The sequence below is a fragment of the Schistocerca piceifrons genome, chromosome X (assembly GCF_021461385.2).
Source record: "Schistocerca piceifrons isolate TAMUIC-IGC-003096 chromosome X, iqSchPice1.1, whole genome shotgun sequence".
Classification (NCBI taxonomy): Eukaryota; Metazoa; Arthropoda; class Insecta; order Orthoptera; family Acrididae; genus Schistocerca; species Schistocerca piceifrons.
In genome coordinates this window covers 914,218,921-914,243,066 of record NC_060149.1, presented here as the reverse complement: position 1 = coordinate 914,243,066, position 24,146 = coordinate 914,218,921, and the positions used below count along the sequence as shown (strand labels likewise).

General features: G+C 40.3%; 1 protein-coding gene across 2 annotated transcripts in view; it reads left to right on the top strand.

Annotated features, from left to right (window-relative positions):
* The window catches only part of LOC124723091 (R3H domain-containing protein 4-like), a 112,328-nt gene that overhangs the window by 21,846 nt on the left and 66,336 nt on the right, over positions 1-24,146 (top strand). For both annotated transcript variants that reach the window (XM_047248268.1, XM_047248269.1), the window contains exons 2-3: positions 1,543-1,706; positions 8,921-9,036. In XM_047248268.1, the coding sequence (XP_047104224.1) occupies positions 1,543-1,706; positions 8,921-9,036 (280 nt within the window). The remainder of the gene's footprint in view (positions 1-1,542; positions 1,707-8,920; positions 9,037-24,146) is intronic.

Sequence of the window (24,146 nt, the reverse complement as noted above, 5' to 3'; positions counted from 1 at the left end):
CGATCCGTAGAACACCAGTTTTGTTTCTTCTCATAACAACATCCTCCTGAGTAGCCCCACCCGGAGATCCAAATGGGGGACTATTTTACCTCCGGAATATTTTACCTAAGATGATGCCACCATCATTTCAGCTTACAGTAAAGCTGCATGCCCTCGGGAAAAATTACGGCTGTAGTTTCCCCTTGCTTTCAGCTGTTTGCAGTACCAGCACAGCAAGGCAATTTTGGTTGATTTTGCAAGGCCAGATCAGTCCATCATCCAGAATATTGCCTCTGCAACTACTGAAAAGCCTGCTGCCACTCTTCAGGAACCACATGTTTGTCTGGCCTCTCAACAGATACCCCTCCTTTGTTGTTGCACTTGTGGTAAGTCTATCTGTATTGCTGAGGCATGCAAGCCTCCCCACCAATGGCAAGGTCTATGGTTCATTTGGGGGGGGGGGGGGGGGGTTGTACACATTACAATAATAGTCTCTGTTTTACACATTACAATAACAGAAATTCAGTGGAATAGGAGGAATGTTGACTACTTTTTCAGTGTGTTTCTTTTGAACTGCAGTGCTTTATTTACAATAAACTTCATGTTGGAATAAATGTACTCAGAAGTAGTAGTCAAATTGCCTAACTCCTTAAACAACAATATAAGGAAAAGGATAGATTGCTACTCACCCTGAAAATGACACATTGAGTTGCAGACAGACGCAATGAAGATTAAGCCCTGTTCTCCCCAGTCAAAAGAAATGTCCGCTGATTACATTGATTGAATTACTAAGTCCAATTTACTGCATACTTTTGGTTGGATAAGACATTATCCGTTGATTGGCTATACCATCAATTCCGTAAAACATCGATTTATCTAGGAGAATATTGTGATGCATATTCAAATGCTTTAGACAGATCGCAGAAAATATCAACTGGTGCTATTATGTTATTTAATGCTTCTAAAATGTGGTGTGTGAATGTGCAAATGGTATTCTTGGTGGAGCAACTCTTCTGAAATCCGAACTGTGAGTTACTGAGGATATTGGTGTTGCTTGGGTGGGTTGCTGTTCTAGAATACATCACATTTTTAAAACTTTCACTGATGTTTCCTCCTTTGACTCATGAACACTACCATCAGAGGTTCTACCATTGAGAATAAAATGGTGTAAACATCCGTAATGATGAAAGTGTGAATGCTTAAGGTTACTGATCCCAGTAAATGGTAAAAATGGGTTTGAGACCCAGTGTGCCACGAATTTTCAGTTGTCACAACATATTAATCACATTGTTGGTCTCTCATGTCTGAATGATTTACACGTATATTGTTTTATGTAATTAGATTTTCATTGATCACATTCCCTCTTCATTTTATTGCAGTGCATTTAATTAATACCTTAGATTATTGTATGTTGAAAATTTACAAACTGGGGTGAACCTATATTGAAGAACACTTTAACACTGATCAGTACATCGTGTCAGGAAGACGTTATTGCTTATGAAAACTTCACTTCTGTAACAATTGTACAAGTGGTTAATTATGTGACATGGTTAACTTTTGCAGGATTGCACAAAGTGACGATGAGCTGTCAATTGCAAGTGTTAGCACTGATGTCAGTGCAAACATACCTCAACCAGTACCACAACAAAGGAACTACCCAAAACCGATGTCTTTCCATAACACACGGAGAAGAATGGGCAAGAAGCAATCTAGGCGACATGACAATGGTAATGATATATTTTTTGTAACTTTTCAAATTCAACATTTTTCCATTTAGACTTTTTAATTGCACATTTGCAAAATAATTTGAAAGATTTCGAATTTACTACAAGGCATAGTTTAGGCATGATTTAAATTTAGGTGCTGTACTAGTTAATGTCAGCATAGTGTTGTAAGCAGAAGTACTAGGGCTTGTTTGAAAGGGTTTTTGTATATTAATTGCTGGTAACTAGCTAATGTGGGATATTGTTGCTCGAACAGTCCATGGGTATACTGCCAGTTCATAGTGTCCAACTCAGTACGTAATAACTTAAAAGTGGATGGGTCATTGTGTTCACAAATCCCGAATAAACTATTTATTATATTAAAACATAGACCAATTAGGAATATGTAGTTCAGGAAACACTCACTACTTTCAAAGCCGGAAGAAACTATTGAGTTTGGCTCATCTGTTTATTTCCTGCAAATTTAATTCTATGTGTAGTGGAAGTTCGTTTTGTTTGTATGTTCCATTCATAGATTTCCAGTGTTGCCGAAGTCAGAGGCACATAGTGCATTTCAATTGCTGTTACAAATTCTTGTCATTTTTCTCATTTTGTGTGACGGAGCATAGTGAATAACAGCATATTGTGAAAGAAAACAAAATATAGTTGTGTGCAGCGTGTGTTATGGACCATTGTCTCTGCAGATATGAAATCACACCTTTAACTGTTCACTTTGTCACATAATCTCTGTTACTTAGAGATTTCCATATTAGTGTTTGTCCCACTTCTCAGCAGCACTGAAAGGAGGACTTCCAAACATTTTTAGAAGATGGTTTATCTCCACAATAGTAAAATTGAAATAAAAGTGGAAGAGATTTATCACTACAAGACTGTCAGAGTGAAATGAAAGAAAAGCTTGAAAACAGCTGCATTTGCAAATTTTGAGCATAAGTACTGATTGAGGTCCTTCGTAGGAAGACGTTGAAGCATATTGTTTGTTCTTGATATGACTGAGGTAGCAGTACAGTACTGTGATATCAAACACCTTATTTAGTCATAAACCAATCTCTTGATAACTTGTATCAACATGTCTTAAATACGTTTTCTGAAGGTACTCCTAATGCATTAGAACCCAAAATCCTTCCCTTCTTTTTTCAGTTTTTCTGTGCTTTTGTCCTTTCAAAATCTGATGCCAATCTAGATTTCTTTCCTTCTTGCATATCAAATCTGCTCTTATTTCTCCACATCAGATCACCAATTCGAGTTACAGTTTTGTCAGCCAGTCAAAGCCTTCCAGTGAGTACCTACCTATCTCTTTCATATAAAGAGAATCTACTGAAGTTAGTTTATGACGTGTTTACGTGTAATGAAGATAGCTAAATTGGTTCTCCTCGGGGTTATTAGGATGTGAACATAAATATTCTCAATGATGAAAAGAAACATATGGAGATCAATACAAAACTTGTTATTGATAAAGATATTGTTCTGAAGATAATGTTAGGCTACAAAGAGTTTACGTCATGCTGATTAGAAACAACAGAAGAGGAGTACATCAGTATGTATGAGAACTCAATATAAGCTCACCAAAAAAAAAAAAATTGTCATGCCAGGACACATCACACTAATACTTCATGATAATGACATCAATTTGGTGAGGAAGTGTCCTAAAGTTTCGTCAAGTATGCTATATCCATCTGAAGCCACTCATTGATGGTTAGATTCCTTAGAGCTACCAAATTGCAGGGACTTCTGATTGCTGTGTTTCACACATTGTTGTAAATAGTCCAGGGCAATTTCTGTGGGATTAACACGGGTGATTTAGTGGCTAACCAAGATGCGATAGGGTGCTTGAGGTTCATCAAACAGGGAAGTTATACGTGCATTTCTGTGAACATAAGAAGGCAGGAGTGTTCACAGCATACTTATTCTGGTACCGTGTGCCACAGAATTTGAATCTGCGCCAGACGTCATGGATGTCGAAGACCCCTAGAGGTCTCTGCACCATCTCGCCGTAAGCTGTGGCGGCGCACGCCTCCTGACCCGCTTTTAGTGTGAGGGCGCCACAGTGGAACACATGGTTTCAGTGGCCAATAATGGCGCCCCTAATAGAGTACTTAAGCACCAGCCTCTCACTCAGCCAGTCAGTCTAATCCCACGTAAGTCTGTGGACACATCGCCTCGCGTTAGACAGCTTACTTACTTGTTATGCGTACGAGTGGACGTGTTTGGTTTCCTGTGACTCTGTTGTTAGATCTTGTTGTTCATTCGTTCTGTCCTTCGCTGGTCGTGTCCATCCTCTCCTGTTGTGTTGTTGTTCGTGGGCCTATCCACGGGTCCCGCCGCGCTTTCCGTCATTTCAACCCTGCGACTGTCCCAGTCGCAGTTACAACACTTATCATAAAGGTGCAGAAGAAAGGGCAGTCTTTGATCACTGAGAATGTTGAAATAAACATCTTGGTTCATGTCCACTGTAACTTCAGTGAGGGAGCCCAAGTCATGATCGGAAAAACACCCCAAACACCACAGAACCACTTCTGCCTGAACTACACCCTTCACACACTGAAGGTCAAACACCTAATTGAAAAATGCAAAATCATGGCTCATCGGACCACACTGCATACATACTTGCGATCACAAGTGACCCTCATTGATTTAGAGCCTAAATACTGTCACTAAAATGACAAGCATGTACAAATTCCATGGACAAATTACACCAACATTGATAAACAGCTGACATCTCATGTCCATTGTGCTGGGTAGTTCTTGAAAAGATCCAGCCTCACACAAGCCGAATATACAGCTTCACAGAATTTCAGCTAATTTCAACATCTTCTCATGGCCTCAGTACATACAAACCAAATACAGTGCATGAAACTATAGACCACTCTATTTTCCTGTTTAATAAACACTCATTTTTCTTCTTCCACTAATGTATTTGGAAAAGTAGTAAACTTCTGCAATGAGTTCTATGTCTTTGATTTGCTTGATGTCATCATCGGTTTCACTCTTGCTGGCTACACCCAACCTTCTTAATTATCTGCAGTATGTATCCCAACATTTGTCATCCCTGGAATTTTGCCTGTGCTGTCTCCCTCATTGCCACATTAATTATATCAAGATGCCCTAACACATGCACCCCTCATTTTCCTTCTTTTGCTAGTAGTTTTCCATTGGTGTACTTCCTTACCTATTCTGTCTCTAATACATCTTCATTTCATTTTTCATTGGGAAGTTGTCTTACATCCTTCTGTAACAACACTAGTGAAATGTCTGTTTCTTCTTGGCTGGTTTTTCGTTTTCCATATTTTAGTTCCATATAATGATCTGTTCTGTATGTACAGCAACAGAAACTGCTTCCTCATTTCATAGGTAGTGTTTGAAGCCAATATGTTTGTTTTGTGGAACACCTTCATTGTTTTTATCAATCCATTGCATATTCCTTGCTTTATGTGCATTATGTTATCTTGCTTTTTGCATAGTGTTATTCTTTCGTTTCTAGGTGACTCCATTGTTACGTGTATAACATTTGTGCAATAAAAGGTGAAGTATTAACATGAAGATAAAACCCTAAAACTACCCATTTTTTATGGTTAGACCTTAATATGAACAACACACAGCCATTGTTCAGTGAAGAGTGCTACAGATGTAAGATAACACACATGTATTTGAAATTCTTATAATATCTGAGAGATTCTTCAATACTAAGAGAAATTTGATAGGAGTCTGGCAACAGGAATGGAAAGAAACAAGACACAAAGGCAAGAAGTACACAATAATTCAGCTATCAGTCACCTGTTCCATGAAATTTCATATAAATTCGTTGGAAAGGCATCTCACCTCACCTAATGGCCAGGTCAAAATTTAAGCAAGGATGTTTCCACAAACATCTTCATAGACTGCATGTTGTAGACACACCTTTCTGCTCTTGTGGAGAAGAGGATGACAGTTTTTTTTTTCCATCCTTGTACAAGAAGTTGTGAAACTGTCATCCATTGCCAGCCTGTGTTAACAACAAAGGATCATAGACTTTTGTATGTGATGTGTAGATCTACTGTTGCTGCAGTTATCCACATCTGAGACTAACCTATCACTAACAGTGGATTGCACGAAAGTGTTGTTACAACATTTGATTTTTCACTGATTACACAATATTGATCTACAACATGTGTGTGCATGCAAACACACATACATGCGAACATTAATTTTCTATTTATACGTGTATATTTTATGCAAGTATGAGCTGGCTGTATGGTGTAAGCTAAAGACCAATAAATTCAATTAAAAAAAATAATGTAAAATTCCTGTGTGTGTGTGTGTGTGTGTGTGTGTGTGTGTGTGTGTGAGATGAGCAGTGAGCACACAAGAACGTCCCAGGACCCTTGCCTGTGGAACACAATCTTGTATTTGCCTCTCCAGAGCAGAGTTCAGATGTGAATAATATGAAAATAATGAGTGTAGTAAGTGTTGATTGTGCAAGGAGAAAAAAAGAAGTCATTAATTTAAGTTCCCATTATATTCACCTTGTGGCCGTTCAGACAGATATATCAAATGAAATAGAAAATTAAATGAAAGTTAACGTGTCTGACAATCTCATTAGGGGTGGGGGGTAAGTGCGGGGGAAGGGAGGGCTGTCAAGAGTGGACCACCACCTCTCAATGTACATATGTGTAGACTAAGCTGACATGGCTCACTCAGTGGATATTATGTATACACTAAGCAGCCACATCATTATGACAATTGACCTGTTATCGATATAAACTCGTCCAGGCGATAGCAATGTCATCAACCTAAAAAGGCTTCATTGCTTCCATGCCATGATGCGTCGCCACTTCATAGTGTTCTGGTTGATCAGTGTATGTTTTGTGGTTGTGGACATACTGATCTTGCGTTATACTTTCTAAGTTTGAAAGGTGATTGTAAAGGCAGTAATAGAGCTTAGTGACCAGTAAAAGATTATTTTACAAATATTTGGCTTTGTTGATTAAAACAAAAATGTTTCTGACATTTCTGAATTCTTTTTGCCTTTCATCTCATTGCCAAGTAGCGCTCCTCAGTATTTTAGCAAAACTTTGTTACTGAACTTCACACAGACATAAATGCTACTGTACGAGTAATGAGATACTGAAAAGTTGTGCATGGTAACCACACACAATATGGTATATAATAGAGTTGAAATTATCTCTTAATTTTTTAGTGTCCCTTCCTGGAGTTAACAAACCAACAAATCCCACTCAGGGCTGACTACAGAGATTTTGCGGCCCTGTGTGGAATTTTAAAGGGCTGGCACGCCCCCTCTCCGGCCCTCCTTCCATGTCTCGTCCCAGGCTGACGCCACCTTGCATTGACATCATATTTTTGCACATCACACTTGTATGTCTTTTTGATGTGAATGTGTCAGCTTTTTGACACAAATACTTCCAGCATTTAGATGTGAACACATCCAGCTTTTCAACTTGAATACATATTTAAGACCAGAACCAGAATGAGGTACCAGTCAGTGAAACATACAATGGATTTTGTATTATTACTTCAAAATTAATTATGTCACCAATATTCAATTATGTCACTCACTGACTATACAACTAAAATCTACTAACTTTTTCTCATTTGCTGAACAGAAAGGAGAGTGCGGTGTGAGACCTGCAGTAACCACCACATCAGAGTTCTACATTGTTGATGGTATCGTTACTTCTGTTGTACCAAGTGGAAGGTTATAGGACAATGAATGACTTATGTATAAACATTTAATTTTTTGTAATGCGTATTTAGTGTGTTCATGGTATATAAAGGAAAAATGGCTATGGTCAAATATTGAGCTGGTGTGCTTCCCGACATGCCATGACCATGATTTATGGCTCAAAACAAGCAGTTACACAAGAACTTTCGTTTATTGTAGCAAGAAGTAACAGTTATATGCTAAATGAAGTTTCTGGAATGTGAACAGTGTGAAATAGGGGGAAACTGGGTAAGCAGTTTGTAGAATGCGTTTTAGTTTTGTCAGCTCTAAAATAAGATTTAAGAGGTTTTTTCCATAATATTTTTAATATTAATATCTATTGATTATGACTTCAACACCGAGGAAAAAAAGGGATGGGGGAAAACTTAAAAGAAGTTACAGACAAAGCAGCAAATTTACTTCAGAGGATTGTGAGGAGAAGAAGAAGAGCAATGTAAATGGTATTAATGGCAGATCCAAAGGATAGGGTGTGGTGGGGGGAAGGATGGCACACATCTTTCCATGTGTTAATGCTTATTAATCACAATGTTTGGATTCAAAAGACAATGGCATGTGACAGAAAGTGCATATTTTACTTATTTTTCCTGTATTTCAAAATATTTTTCTTAGCGATACTCCTATGGTATTTAAGGAATTGTTAGGCCATCATATGCTGAAATTTTTCTTATTTCTTTACAATAAAGTTTATCACTTCTTTAGGGGCTTTCAAGTTGATGCAGGTACATTTCAAGCATTGTGTAGGTGCACAGTAGAAATAGACTTGCCAATAGTGCCAGTAGCAACGTTTGCTATTTTGAAAGAAGTGACTAAGGTGAGAAACTCCGTCGCTTCCTTTGTCAACTATTCCACAATAATATAGTGTTTCGAGTTAGACACTAGATTTTATGATGATTTGAATTTCCAACTTATTCTCACACTACTTCATTCATTTATACAAACTTTCATTGTCTTGTTTTTTCGTCCTTTTGAAACTGTGTTAAAAGTTAAGATTTTTCTGCCCAAAAAAACCTACTGTCCTGTGTGGTGGCAGGACAAACCCCCTCTCCCCTTCAGCTAGCCTTGCTCACACCCTTACACATGCATGGCTATGTTGTCCTGGTACTGCAGCCAGACTGGGCTCAGATGTGCTACAATGGTAGGACGTGTAGCCAACTGGGACAATTGAGGCAGGCTTGTGTATTGCATTAGTCTGTCAGCTTAAAGGAAGGACATTGAGAGCTTATAAATTATTTAAATTTCGCCCGTGTCCGCCGAAAGCTCAATGCCTCAACTGTATGATGAGTGGTTACCTTTACTACTTCCATAATTTTCCCTTCATTTCATGTTTTATTTATTTTTTGGTATAAATGAGGTAAGTGTTTCTTCGTCGTGTTTGGTGACAGTTGTTAATGTACAGCAGAAGATATTTTTATTTACATTTTGTTTTGTGTGCTTAGTGTTACGTATATCTGTGTTGTAAACTATATGCAGTATTATTAAATCTTTGCTTTTACACTTCTAGCTATGCTGCTTGAGACATTAGTAGAAGAATCTGAAATCCAGGAAATCACGCTTCAAGATTTAATGCAGAATCCAAGTCCTGGTTTCTCAAGGCTCTTTGAAGATGACAATATGGAGGTCAGTACCTTAAATGATTATCAGAATAGTTTACATACATGGTATAGTTCTCAGTAATGCAAATATATTACATATTGAGAACATATTTAGAATTGAAGCTAACACAGTTTAAGTCAACAGAACTAGATCATAACACTGTTTTGTTGAAATTTTTTGTTACACAGAATGATTCAGTGAAAATTATTTGTTTTAGTCTTTATGGGTCACCTTAAGACAGCCTTTTAGAGGGAAAAGAACAAGTGTAATTCACTTGAATTACCTTGTGACTGTAACTGCAGTAGGTAATCATTAACAGTCTTCATTCAGACCAGGGACACTGTTGTTACTTTCGTGTTTTGTGAAGCAGTGTCGACAGTGCGTGCAGTAGGGTGTGATGGAAACACAAGGCGATGTGTTAACAGCTGGTTATAAGTATCCAGTGAGATAGGAGCCGACAGATGACAAGATTATTGATGATCAGTTATAGTAATTGTGCCAAATATTGGTGTGAATAGGGCCTGGGAATGTGCTGTGTATTCAGTAAACCAGTGGTTGCAACCCACTAGTTCTCACAATATTTGCGATAACACTGAAAACAAATGTGACTCCTGATATACTGCTAAAATTAATTATTGAACTGTTCATTAACTGTAGCAATACATTTTTCACGTAACATTTGTTAGCTCTGCCTAATTATAATGAAACGACTTCCTTCCAACATAACGTATATCTTAGGTTGTGCTACAGATCAGTCTGCCACAACAAACTTCATTTAAAAAAAAGTAGAAAAAAAATTTGGAAGCTGTGACTGACAACTAAAGGCAACCTCCCATGACACTAAGTAACCATGGAAATATAAAAGGTTTAAATTTTGGCACTCAAAATACATCATCTCATTCTTCCCCTGTCATAGTTGCCTAAAGTTATCTTTACATTGGCTATCTAAAACAGACAGGTTGTATCTTGTGAGTAAAATTAACAGTGAATGTTACCGTGTTAATAATGTTGTTGGTATGACTGTTAGACATAGTTCATGATTTCATACTGACTTTTATGGAGATATACAGGGTGAGTACAATTAAAGTTAAACTTTCAAAATGCTGTAGAAATAACACCACTGGTCAGAATGACGTCAAATTGCAATGGAATATTATCAGAGAAGGGGAAAAGAATATGGCAGAAGAAAAAATAGTGTGAAAATTGATCAATAGTGGCACTGAATGTGTCAGAATACGTAAATGAAAACACCTGTCATGCGCATGACCCATTGAAGTTGGTATAAACCTGCCAGGTACAGGACTTTTCCTTCTTTCACGTATGTGACGACCGCCATGACTCTCAATGCAGGCTCTCAGGATCGCACTTTGCTTGTAAAGCTGTATTACAAGAATGATGATTGTGCACACATCACTGTGCAGTGACACTGAAGGGTTTGAAAAAAGGCGTTGGTACAATGACTGCCATGGGTCTGGAGAAAAGATTCATAAATTCGAAAAGACAGGTTCTTTTGGTGTGCTACCTGGTAGAGGGAGAAAACGAATTGATTTGACATCATTGGAAGCAGTGGCTACAACAATGCAGAAGATGAGTGATGGTGTGCAAATGTGTAGTGCACAGAGAGTTGCCTGAACATGGGACATACCAGTGAGCACAGTGTGTAAAATCCTATGAAACATCCTTCTTTGCTATTCATTCAAAATTACCCCTGTGCATGAGTTGCTTCCTGTTGATCCGCCAGCAAGAGAGACATTTGCTTTAGAATTTCTTCCTCATATGGAAGTGGACAATGATTGGCTGTGGAAGATTTTGTGGACAGACGAAGCCCACTTCCATCTGACAGGATATGTGAATATACAGAATTGTCGAATATGGGCAGTGGAAAATCCACACGTAAATCAGCCAGTACCACTTCATCCTTAAAAGGTCACTGTGTGGTGCAGGCTTAACCATTATTTATCGTAGGGCCGCATTTTTTTCGAAGAGTCAGGTGCTTCTGGTCCTGTTACCTGTACAGTCACTGGTAAGCGCTATGGGTGTCTTGTGTGCAGCCACATAATTCTAGCTCTCCAGTAGCGCACGTGTGCGCATGGTTGCTTGTGTGTGTGTGTGTGTGTGTGTGTGTGTGTGTGTGTGTGAGAGAGAGAGAGAGAGAGAGAGAGAGAGAGAGAGAGAGAGAGATAGATTATTTTTATGCTAGATGGTGCACCTCCGCACATTGCAAATCCAGTTAAGCAGCTGCTGAAGTGCCATTTTGGAAATGCTAGAATTATCAGCTGCAATTTCCCTACAGCCTGGCCGTCCCACTCACCTGATCTTAATTCATGTGACTTCTGGCTGTTTGGCTATCTGGAAGATGTTGTGTTCGGTGTTCCAACTGCAAACTTAGCTACATTGAAGGCACACATTGTGCAACACATTCAGAACTTGACCCCGGACGCACTCCGATCAGTTGTGGAAAATGCTGTTTTTTGATTTCAACTTGTTGCAGAAAATGGTGCACAGCATATTGAATATGTTTGCGCCAGTCACATGGAAATTAATAGTCGGATTTGATTCTGATTGATGCTTTTTATGTGGTTCTTGGCCTCAGGGCAATTAAAAACTGATTTTTCCCATCCAATGTGATAAGATCTTGCTGTGGTGGATGAGCTTATGTACCCAACAGTATCACACCTGTACACCCATGCACACTGATTAGTACAGTTTGTTTAATGTCAAACGTACACCTTAGGCATTGTTGTATGATTCCTTTGTCATTTGTAGTCAACCATTATTACATTATGATGCTTACAGCGCCATCTATCGCTACATTTCGTAACTTTTTTTTTCCCCCCCCCTGCCATACATTTTCCCCCTTCTCTGATAATATTCCGTTGCAATTTGATGTCATTCCGACCAGTGTTGTTGTTTCTACTGCAGTTTGAAAGTTTAAATTTAATTGTAGTCACCCTGTATATAGATGAGGTCGCAAGATTCCCTTGTGAACTAAACCTCCAAAAGTCTTACTCAGTCCATAAGAGGTGACATAGGAGCCATACAGATAAACTGAGCTTGACGTTGTACTTTAGAATGGAAGGAAAAGATAAACCTTTCTTGAATTACTTTTGCAAATTGACATACAACTTCCTCCTACTTGTTCTGCACAGTATTCTCCTTGATGTCATCCCTTGCAGCAGATACTGCAGTGCACTGGAAATATTCTGAGCTGCAAAAGATTTGATGCATATGTCTGTGTAGGGATGTCCGGGTAGCGAATATAGTTTAAATAATAGTTAGGGATGCTATTACAGTGCTTTTATTGTTAACCTTATAAAATACTGCACAGTTATTAACTTTGATACACTCAAATTTGTAATATGCTGAAAACAAAGAGCCATAGTTCACATAGAGTTCAGACCAGGAGCACATCGTAGCTCCATCTGATTTACATGGGGCCCAACAACAATCACTAGCAATTTTGTATGACGCAAGAGGGCTCTGTCCCTTGACAGCAGCATATTCACCATCATTTGGTACTTAGTGCAATTAGTTTACTGCATAGTGTTGTAGTAGTAAAGAAACTTTAATGGCTCTTAGTCTGCCCCATGCATTTATTAGTGAGTTTTAATAATTAATGTTTGATACACGAATAGTAGTTCAGTATGATCTGCCCACTGACTGTGAGAATTGCCTCCCAATACATTGCAGTAGCTCTCTGTATTACTGCTCACAATAGAGATTTAGCCATCTTAGCCATAGTGTTTCAAAATAATGTGAAAAAAATGAAATAGATGGGGCCTGAAATAAGAGGAATGTTACACAAAGGCTAAAACAATGGACCTCCATTTAATATGTGTGGGTTTCATGTTAGCATTGAGATGATTCCTTGAACAGACCATTCTACTTTCAGATCAAAGGTCATGTAACTAATGATGGATGTTGAACTCAACATTTCTTCCTTTGCTTGATTACGTGCTTCTCTTCAAGAACTAGTGTAAAGTACAATAGCAGTTGAAGAAGTAGCAGGTGTAACCAACTTTCAGAAACAATTATTGTTTACCAATATTTTATAGGAGGGTTAAATGTCCCTGTAATTCAGTCTTATTGGAAACATTCATTAGATGATAAGGATATCTTAACTCTTTCCTATATTGTATACTGCTTGACAAACTTAGTGAAGTACCCAGAAGGCATGATTGGAAATCACTATAACTTTACACATGCACGTCCACTGGTGGGTACGTAAGTTATTAGTGTTTCAATTCTTTGTAACAGTTGAATTCCACCAGAGTACATTAGAGGTGTTCGTGTTTAGTGTTGTTACCGGGCATGGTATGAAATATAATCGGGTGTGAAAGTATCAGATGTTGTGTGATCACTGTGTAGGACATGGAGCTACCACATACTCATGTGAGAAAGCATTGTCAGCACCTGACAGAGCTTGAAATGGACCTCCATTTGGCTGGTTGATTGAATCTTGAAACATTCAGATTTTCAGGGCATTCAGACATGATAGTGGCCCAGTGTTGTACTGCATGGGAACGCGTGGGCAAGTATACTTGTCGTCAAGGTTTGTCGACCATGTTGGACCACCACAAGGGAGCATTGTTGTATTGGGCACCAAGCACATTGTAACCCTTTCATGTCTGCACTTGCTATCCAAGAACACATAATGAATATTGTGCAACATTGTGTCATCCTGTACTGTTGGTTGGAGACTAGCAGCAGCAGCAGCAGCAGCAGCAGCACTAGGGACACACATTCTGTTGAATAGGGTGCTGTTGACAAGACAACACAAATGGCTGCCTTTGTAGTGGTGCTGTGAATGGGAAGTATGGACTGCTGACAAATGGCACAGCATTGTGTTCAGCGTCGAATGGTAGTTCTGCACTACCTCAGGTGATCACCATTTGTGAGAAGGGCAGTGACCTGGGGAGAGATCCCACTCTTCCAGTTTTTTATGAGAGGCATAGTGGTGATATTGCTCATGTCATGGTGTGGGGAGCCATCAGGTATAATTTCAGGTTATGAGTGGGAACTCTCATGGCACAATAGTACATCACAGACATCTTGCATTCTCCTGCTAATTTGATAGTACCGTGGTACAATTTTTTCAACAGAACAGCACTCATCAACACATGGCACATCTGTCCTAAACTGCCTGGGTGGTACTGAGATACTCCCATGGCCTGCGAGATTCCTGTATGTGTGTGGGACAGAACATGTGGGTTCAGCTCGGATGTAAACTGTCACAGAGCCATTATCCAGGATATCAAGGACGACTTAAAACATTAATTTTGTGGGTCAGCTTGCCTCAGGAAAGGATACAACAGTAATATGACACACCCTTCCCAACCAAATCAATGCATGCATCTGGGCCAGAAGGGGTGCAAAGTCATGCTGAACAGGAGATACCCTCTCAACCTATGAAGTTTCATTTCATGGCCTCCTCCCCACTTGGGTGCTTCACTTTTATCCAGGCAGTGTATTTATGAATATCACTGTTACACTCATTCTAGCATATGTCAGTGGCATCAAATTTTGCCGTTGACAATGTATTTTTTAAGTATGATATTCATAATGCCCTAACCAGTGCCAACAAGGTGTGTGGTTTTGAACTCCACAGGTAATTCTAATTAATAGGAAATCGTACGTGAAGTCGCATAGCAAGATTTTACAGGATGAAGAATGAGCATTAAGTGGGTGAAAAATATAGAATTTTAGATTTCATCTCCTTCTTTTGGAGGGGCCCTTAAACTACTTGTTGGGAGCAGTCATAACATTTGTGTGGCCTGTAAAAGTCTTCAAACAGTCTTTCTAAGCAGATTATGCACACAAACAGATGCTTTATTTCCCATAATTGTGTGTAACTAATATTAAGGCTTCAAAATAAAAAAAAAACACACAAAGTTTAGTTTTAAAGCTAGAGATTGAATTTGTAAGCAACACATTTGTGGAATAAAAGTAAGAAACTTTCACACAAATGTCGCATAAAATAGTCTTAGCGTGTATCTAAATTGACACATTTTGCCTCGCCCTTCAAAAAAATAACAGGTTATTGAGCAAAGAACAGATGACTGATCTCTACACATTGCTGTGGCCTTCCTCTGTTTAATGTGTTACTGCATATGTTGTAGCAGCTTAGTTTAATAAGGCATGCTACTGGTTCATTTTTTTACATCTTGTGGCAGCCAGTGCAAATCTTGCTTGAGGAAGAAATTTTGATTTTTGAATACCAGTCAATGTGGGTTATAGAAATTCTGATGTAACTTTCAGTGAAATTAAAAGCAAAGGCATCAACATTTAGAATGCCTTAGAAGTTCCACTGCTAAACTTGGAGGAGAGAATGGGTACATGGAAAGAGTACGCTGAAGGCCACTGTGAGGGGAAGGAACTGTGTACTGACATGATAGAAGCAGGAATGGATGTTAATATGAAAGACAGGGGCTGTAATATTAGTCTGAGATTGACAGAGCTGTGAGATAGGTAACAATCCTTCAAAATTTCTATAGTCTTTGGGGGAGGGGGCAAGCAAACAATTATTCAGGCTAGTGTGTAGAATCTATGAGGCTGGAAACATACCACCAGACATTTGGAAGAATGCCATCCATAAAATCCCAAAGATATGAAAGACAGATATGCAAAAACTATCATACAGTCAGCTAAACAGTTCCTGTATCAAAGTTGCTGATAAGAATATTATAGAAGAGAATGGAAAAGAAAAGTAAGGATCCATAAAATGATGGTTAGTTTGGCTTTTGGAAATGTAAAGGCACCAGAGTGGCATTTCTGCCATTGCAGTTGCTCATGGGGGCAGGGTTTAAGAAAAATCAAGACAGCATCATAGGATCTGTGAACCTAGAAAAACACTGACCAACATAAAATGGGGCAAGATGTTTCTAATTTTCAGAAAAAAATGAATGTAGGCTGTAGAGTGAGCAAAAGAACAAAGGCAGAGTAATAAGAAGGGAAGACCAAGAGAAAAGTGCTGGGATTAAAAATAGACAGCAAGGAAGTCACCTTTCTCCTCTGCTTTTCAGCCTGCAATGATGGAAATAAAGAAGGTTTCTGGGTGAAAAGACAACAATGACAATATTCACAGATGACATTTATAGCCTCAATGAATGTGATGAAAAATTACAGGACATGTTGAATGAATTGAACAGTGCAGTAATCACAGATTATGAACTAAGAGGGAACCAATGAAAGAAAAAATAAGGCGTAGCAGAAATGAGATTAGTGATAAACTTAACATGATAAACTTAACATCAAAATTGGGGATCATAGTTGACTAAGTGAAGCTTTTCTGCTACCTTGGAAGCACAATAACTTTTAATGATTCAAGGAAGGGGGATGTAAGAAGCAGACTAGCACATGCAAGAGGCAGTTTATTGTTAAAAGAAGTTAACTTTTACCAAATATTGGGATAAATTTGTCTAATAAATTTCTGAGAATGTATGTCTACAATACAGCAGAGTAAGCTAGAAAATTAAGGTAGTTGCAATGTATGCTGAAGATTAAGTTTGCTCATAACATAAGAAATGAAGTGGTTCTCCACAGAATCAGCAGGGAAGGGAATGTGTGGTAATCAGTGAGTAGAAGAAGAGACGGGATGTTAGAGTATTAGCAGGGGCCAAAGAGGGCAAAAACTGTAGGGGAAAACAGCAATTGGAACATATCCAACAAATAACTGAAGATACTGAGTGTAACTGCTGCTATGAGATGAAGAGGTTGGAACGGGATAGGAATAGGTTGACTGATGACAGAAGTTTTGGAACATGTCCTCATGACTCTATCTGTGGAAATGAAAGTAGGCCGTTGTCAGAAAATTAAACATATAACTCGCCATCCCTCCCTTTTCCCCCTCTCTTCCTTCTATCCTTCATTGTGCACAAATTATCCAGGACATGATCACCAACCTCCCCTGTGTTCAAGGAAGAAATAAGGAAAGATGCAACATTACAGAAGACTTAACTGATCTTTGTACCTTGAGGCCAGAAAGGAGTATGAATATCTACATCCAGTCAACACGGTAACCAATTTTGTTAATAGTAGGGACTGATGGCCTTAGAAGTTAAGTCCCATAGTGCTCAGAGCCATTTGTTAATAGTATCTCCAATGTTCCACCTGATGCACCAGCCCCAAAATGTCCTCCAGTCTGCTTTTGTAACCCTTCAAGTAAGTTAGTGGCCTCCCTCTCAGATGGGTGTTCAAACTAAATCAGCAACCAAATCTACAGGGTGTTACAAAAAGGTACGGCCAAACTTTCAGGAAACTTTCTACACACACAAAGAAAGAAAATATGTTATGTGGACATGTGTCCGGAAACGCTTACTTTCCATGTTAGAGCTCATTTTATTACTTCTCTTCAAATCACATTAATCACGGAATGGAAACACACAGCAACAGAACGTACCAGCGTGACTTCAAACACTTCTTTACAGGAAATGTTCAAAATGTCCTCCGTTAGCGAGGATACATGCATCCACCCTCCGTCGCATGGAATCCCTGATGTGCTGATGCAGCCCTGGAGAATGGCGTATTGTATCACAGCCGTCCACAATATGAGCACAAAGAGTCTCTACATTTGGTACCGGGGTTGTGTAGACAAGAGCTTTCAAATGCCGCCATAAATGAAAGTCAAGGGGGTTGAGGTCAGGAGAGAGTGGAGGCCATGGAATTGGTCCGCCTCTACCAATCCATCGGTCACCGAATCTGTTGTTGAGAAGCGTACGAACACTTCGACTGAAATGTGCAGGACCTCCATCGCGCATGAACCACATGTTGTGTCGTACTTGTAAAGGTACATGTTCTAGCAGCACAGTTAGAGTATCCCGTATGAAATCATGATAACGTGCTCCATTGAGTGTAGGTGGACGAAACTAAAATGAGCTCTAACATTGAAATTAAGCGTTTCCGGACACATGTCCACATAACATCTTTTCTTTATTTGTGTGTAAGGAATGTTTCCTGAAAGTTTGGCCGTACCTTTTTGTAACACCCTGTATAACTTCAACAGAGGCCTCCACACTGGTTCAGTGGAAATCACTTAGATTTTCTGTGGAATTACTAAAGGTGGAGACACCAACCAGAATCGAGCAGATCAGCACCTTTACACTAGCCAGTGGACCAAAGAGCCTGGCTTGATCATCATCTCGTCCAGAACTCAAAAGCCAAAAAATTACCACAAGCATCCTAACTCCATAAAGCTAAGAACGAAACAAGAAAAAACCTAAACCAAAACCTTACCCTGCAGTTTTACAAAGTGGGGCCAATAAAAGTGGCCCAGACGAGTGGCAGCATTAACGAAGAAGCAAAAGACCTAAAGTTTCTTCCAACAGGTTGGAGCAACTGCCCATACAGCCAGCCAAACCATGGAGCACATTTACATAATCTTCACATCTGACAGAGTTGTTAGCAGAGGTCAGTCTGATTGTGGCCCAAGCTGACCACCAAGGTCACCTGATCTTTCAGTGTGCAATCATTTTGTGTGGGGAACCTTCAAGTCTAAGGTATATTGCAACACCGGGCGAGGTGGCGCAGTGGTTAGACACTGGACTCGCATTCGGGAGGACGACGGTTCAATCCCGCGTCCAGCCATCCTGATTTTGGTTTTCCGTGATTTCCCTAAAATCACTCCAGGCAAATGCCGGGATGGTTCCTCTGCAAGGGCACGGCCGACTTCCTTCCCCATCCTTCCCTAATCCAATGAGACCGATGACCTCGCTGTCTGGTCTCCTTCCCCAAAATCAACGTATATTGCAACAACCCTCATAGTCTTCAAAAACTGCAGCATAATATTTCGGATGAGATTGCAGCAATTCCAGCAGTCCAGCTTCAAGCTGCCTTCTTTTTGGCTGACCAGGGCGGAAAAGTGCTATGAGATGAATGTGGTCATGTCAAATATCTGCTATAGTCATGTTAGTCCTTTCCTCTGCTGTGTTTCTTTGTACCCTGGCATTATTTTGTTTGGATGACTTTCATTTGTCCCACCCTGTATACTGCCTGGCCCCCTCATCTAATGCAGAAGGGCATGTGTATTTTGATGTTACACCAACTTCACTTTAGGGGCTTTAACCAAAAAAAAAAGAAAAAAAAAACTTTGACGGTTTATCTTAATTGCCTTCAATTTCCCCTATTTAATGGTACTACAGTGGAACTGTAATGGTTACCACAACCACCTGCAGAACTGATTACTATTTACCTTATTGTACCCATTGCAACATAGGAACTGAGTTTCATATAATACCATATCCCTCATGTTAGGAATTATCATGTCTGCTACAAATTCATAGTCAATACCAAGAGGGCACCTGGAGGAGGATTCCTGGTGGACCACCACAGCACTGTTAGTGAGGAATTCCCATGCCCAAATGTCTGGTAGAACAGTAATACGTACTATCTACCTTTGTCCTCCCACAAGATAAGAGGCCATGTGGAACAGTTACCTTTAGCCTTTGTATTAATTCAACATGCTCACAGTCCCTTGTGTGGAGCACTATGATCACCAAATAGTGGACAATTATTGGACTGACTGCTTTCAAAATTGGAACTATGCTTACTAAACACAGGGGATCTAGCATATTTTAGTGCTACCTACTTATACTTACGTGTTTCAAGTTGGTGGTATGCATAAGACGTGCAGAATCTTACTGAATGCTTTCTCAGAAAATTATTTTGAACAATTAGTTCAGCAGCCTACTCGAAGTGTAAATGATTGCAAAAACATACATGACCTCCTATCAGCAATTGGATCATCATGACGGGTACAGGGATTAGTGACTACAAGGATGTTGTAGTGAGACTGATTACCATAACACCCAAACTAAACAAAAATATATGCAAAATTAATCTAATCAAAAAAGCAGATGACAATTGACACTTTCCTAAGAGACAGTCTCCACTCCTTGCAATCTGACCATGTAAGTGTAGACAATATGTGGTTTAAATTCAAACAAACAGTATTGATGGCATTGGAGATATATATACACCAAATAAATTAATAAGAGATCGTACTGATTACCCACAGTACAATAGCAGGTCAGAAGTCTTTTTTTCAGAAGCGACAAAAAAGCATGCCAAATTTAGAACAACACAAAACCCTCAAGATTGCTGAAGTTTTACAGACGCTCAAAATTCACCATGGACTTCAATGCAAGATGATTTTAATAGTTTGCACAATGAAACTCTGTCTCTAAATCTGGCTGAGTATCCAAAGATGTTTTCATTGTATTTAAAGTACACCAGTGGCAAGACACAATCAATACCTTCACTGTACGATAACAATGGTGATGTGGCTGATGACAGTGCCACCAAAGCAGAGGTTACTAAACACAGTTTACCATAATCCCTTCACCCAGAAGATGAAGTAAATATTCCAGAATTCGATTTAAGAACAGAGCTGCATCAAACCAGTCTCAGGACTGAAGACAACAACAACAACAACTGCTACTACTACTACTACTACTACTACTACTACCACTACTACCATGCATAACTAAGGAGTAGATACACTCATTGTAGAAAAACAGCTTAAATCATTAATAAAGCAAGGCTTCCAGTCCAGATCGTACACAAGTGATGTTCCTTTCAGAGTAAGCTGATGCAATAGCTCTGTGCTTACCATATTTTATGGACTATAAAATGCTACCGACTATCAGATGCCCCTTAATTTAAAGCAGTTTTAAAAAAATAACGTTTTTATCATTTTTATTATTAGATTGGAGAGCCAGACTAAAAAAGTTTTTAGTTTATAAAACTGAGCTGACCTTTAAAATGTCTGAAAATCTCCATCTGAGCTTTCTTCTTCTTCCTCTTCATCCTTTTTGTCACCATTGCTATCCTCCTCAGACATAAGTTCAGTTTAAAAGGAGCCTGAAAGACTTACTAGTGCCCAACTCCTTCTACTCCATTGACGAATTTTTTAATAGAAACAAATGATGTATTGTATATACTCATACTATTAGTATTGTTATTTCAGCTTAAAAAATTGACATGTTCCACAACCACGAGGATTCCCTCAGTACGGATCTATGGAACGAAAAAATAATCTAATCTAATCTAATCTAAAAAGATGGTCTTCACTGCCATTGAGAGCATTATTTCTGCCACACTTCTTGAAAGATTTAACAGTAATGTCTTCTCTTACTCTAGATCACGACTCTTTGATCCACTGACAAGCTGTTCAGTTGTAGGTCATTTTTAAACCTCCCTTAGGCATGAATTCATATTGGGTTTCATACATCAGCCATTTGTTCCATTCCTCTCTCATATACACTTTAAATGGTTTATTTATCGAGACATCGGGAGGTTGTAATTGTGCAGTACATCTTCCCAGAATAACACCAAGCTCTGTATTTGCCTGTCTCAGTTTCTCTTACACGGAATTTTTCAAATGACTACTAAACTGATATAGCACAAGAAGAGAACTCTTCTTCAGTGAAGCACCTTTCCTTCTCTCCCGCACTCTGTTAATCCACAATTTCATACCAGCCTCATCCATCCAACCCATGTCATGTACAAGAACTCCCCCTGTGAGCCTGGCGGTTAGAATAGGCCCGAGGTATTCCTGCCTGTCATAAGAGACGACTAAAAGTAGTCTCACACCTCTCGGCTTTTATGTGATGGTCCCCTGTAGGGTTTCACCTCCATTTTTCAAAATTTTCCTGAAGAGCGAGCCAATTGGGGAAGGGCGCCTTACATGGTGCATCGTGTCCATCATGCATTGAGATCTTCAGCCCACTTTCTTGTTGTGGCATTGCAGTCCCACTCATCCCCCCATCTCTTGAGCGAGGACATCTACCTTGGTGCATTTTCTTCCACCCACTATGCAGTGTCGCTTTCTGTGCTAACGAGGACCATGGAATTCTTTGCGCCTCGTATCCAGCACGGTAGCCAGTCCGATGTGGCCCTGGTCAGAGTGGGTGGCATAAGGGTGGATGACACGCCATGAAGCATAGTACATCATCTCTTGCTGGTGGTCTGCCGCCAGCAGTCTCTAAGCGGGCAAAGTCTAACTTCAGTACTAAGAAATAAGACCCCAAATCGTTCCCCTCCCTGGCCACACGATGGGAGGAACACCAGGCTAAGGATGGCAGTGAAGCATATTCACTGCGCTACCTCGTATGTATGAGAGTTGATGGAGAATCTTTCAAGTCCATGAAGCCTCAGTGTTTTGTGGAGCATTTTGAGGACAAGTTTGGGAGGTGGAGGGCTTGTCCAAAATGGGCTCTGAGTCAGTCGTGATAAAAACAGCATCCTCTGCCCAGTCATGGGCATTACTCGCTTATGACAAGTTGGCACTTGTGACAAGTTGGGGGATGTTACTGTTACCGTCACGCCCCATAAGAGCTTAAAATATGTTCCAGGGTATTATATTCCACAGGGACCTTCTTTTGCAGTCTGACAACAAGCTGCATGCCAATTTAGAGTGGCGAGGTGTTCATTTTGTCCGGCGCATCCATCGAGGTCTGAGGGATAATCACGTTGCCACCGGTGCCTTCATCTTGGCATTTGAGGGTGGCACATTGCCTGAGAAGGTCAAGGTGATGGGTCTACCGTTGTGACGTCAAGCCATATATCCCTCCCTCGATACGGTGCTTTAAGTGCTGGTAGTTCGGTCTTATGTCTTCCTGCTGTACTTCCAGCGTCATATGTCGAGATTGTGGACATCCATCGCATCCCAATACTCCATGTGCCCCACCTCCCATCTGTGTCCACTGCGGAGAGCATATTTCACCTTGCTCACTAGACTGTAGGATTTTACAGAAAGAGAGGAAAATCATGGACTATAAGACACTGGACCAACTGACCTACACTGAGGCTAAGAGGAAATTTGAGCACCTACATCCTGTGGCTATGACCTCCTCTTATGCTGCCGCTATGAGAACAGTTCTTGGCCCATCAGTTCCTTGCATGTATGTCACCTCTCAGAACCAGAAGACTACACCTGCACCCTTGATGGTGGGGGGGCACTGTCCGCACCACCTACTTCGGTAGCAACACCCCCCCCCCCCCTCAACCATCAGGGATATCAGTCCCCACATCTTGAGCCGGAGAAGTATAAGTCATCTTCGGCTCCTCTTGCTAGGAAGGGGTCCCTTGGGTCACTCACTTCCCAGGTTTCTGCTAGTGGGAAAGATGACACCTGCCAGGGGCTGAAGAGCCCAAAAACAACTGGTTGTAGGGCTACACGCTCATCCTCAGTCCCGGAGTCTTAATCATTGAAGTCCTCCCAGCAATGGAAACCCAAGGAGCACCGGGAGAAATCCAAAAAGAAGGTCTCCAAGACCAAGGAAATAGTGGTGGCACTCACACCACCCTTACCTACAAGCTCTGTGTCTGCGGATGAGGTGGAGATTCTAGCGTCTGCTGAGGACCTAGATCTTGCCGGACCCTCAAAAAATGGCTCTGAGCACTATGGGACTCAACTGCTGAGGTCATTAGTCCCCTAGAACTTAGAACTAGTTAAACCTAACTAACCTAAGGACATCACAAACATCCATGCCCGAGGCAGGATTCGAGCCTGCGACCGTAGCGGTCTTGTGGTTCCAGACTGCAGCGCCTTTAACCGCACGGCCACTTCAGCCGGCTGCCGGACCCTCAGACACAGACTGCTCAGGCAAAAAATTGGTGGCTGCAGGTGACCCTGAGGTGTAAACTGCCTCATTGAATGTTCCATGTCTTCCCAGTCTCACTATGACGTCATCCTCCATTGGAATTGCGGCAGTTTTTTCCATCTCCTGGCTGAGGTACAGCAACTTTTAAGCTTTACCTGCTTTCTGCATTGACCTCCAGGAAACCTGGTTCCTGGCAATGCGGTCCCCTGCCCTCTGCAGCTATAAGGGATACTACAGGAACTGTAGCACTATAATAGAGTGTCAGGTGGAGTTTGCGTCTATGTCTTAAACTCAGTCTGTAGTGAAACTGTGCCCCTTCAAACCCCTCTTGAAGCTGTGGTTGTTAGAATAATGACGACACAAGAAATAACTGTCTGCAATGTATATCTTCCTCCAGATGGTATAGTATCACTGATTGTATTAACTGCACCGACTAATCAACTCTCTAAACCTTTCCTACTTTTGGGAGATTGTAACTCTCATAACTCCTTGTGGGGTGGCACTGTGCTTACTGACCGAGGCAGATATGTTGAA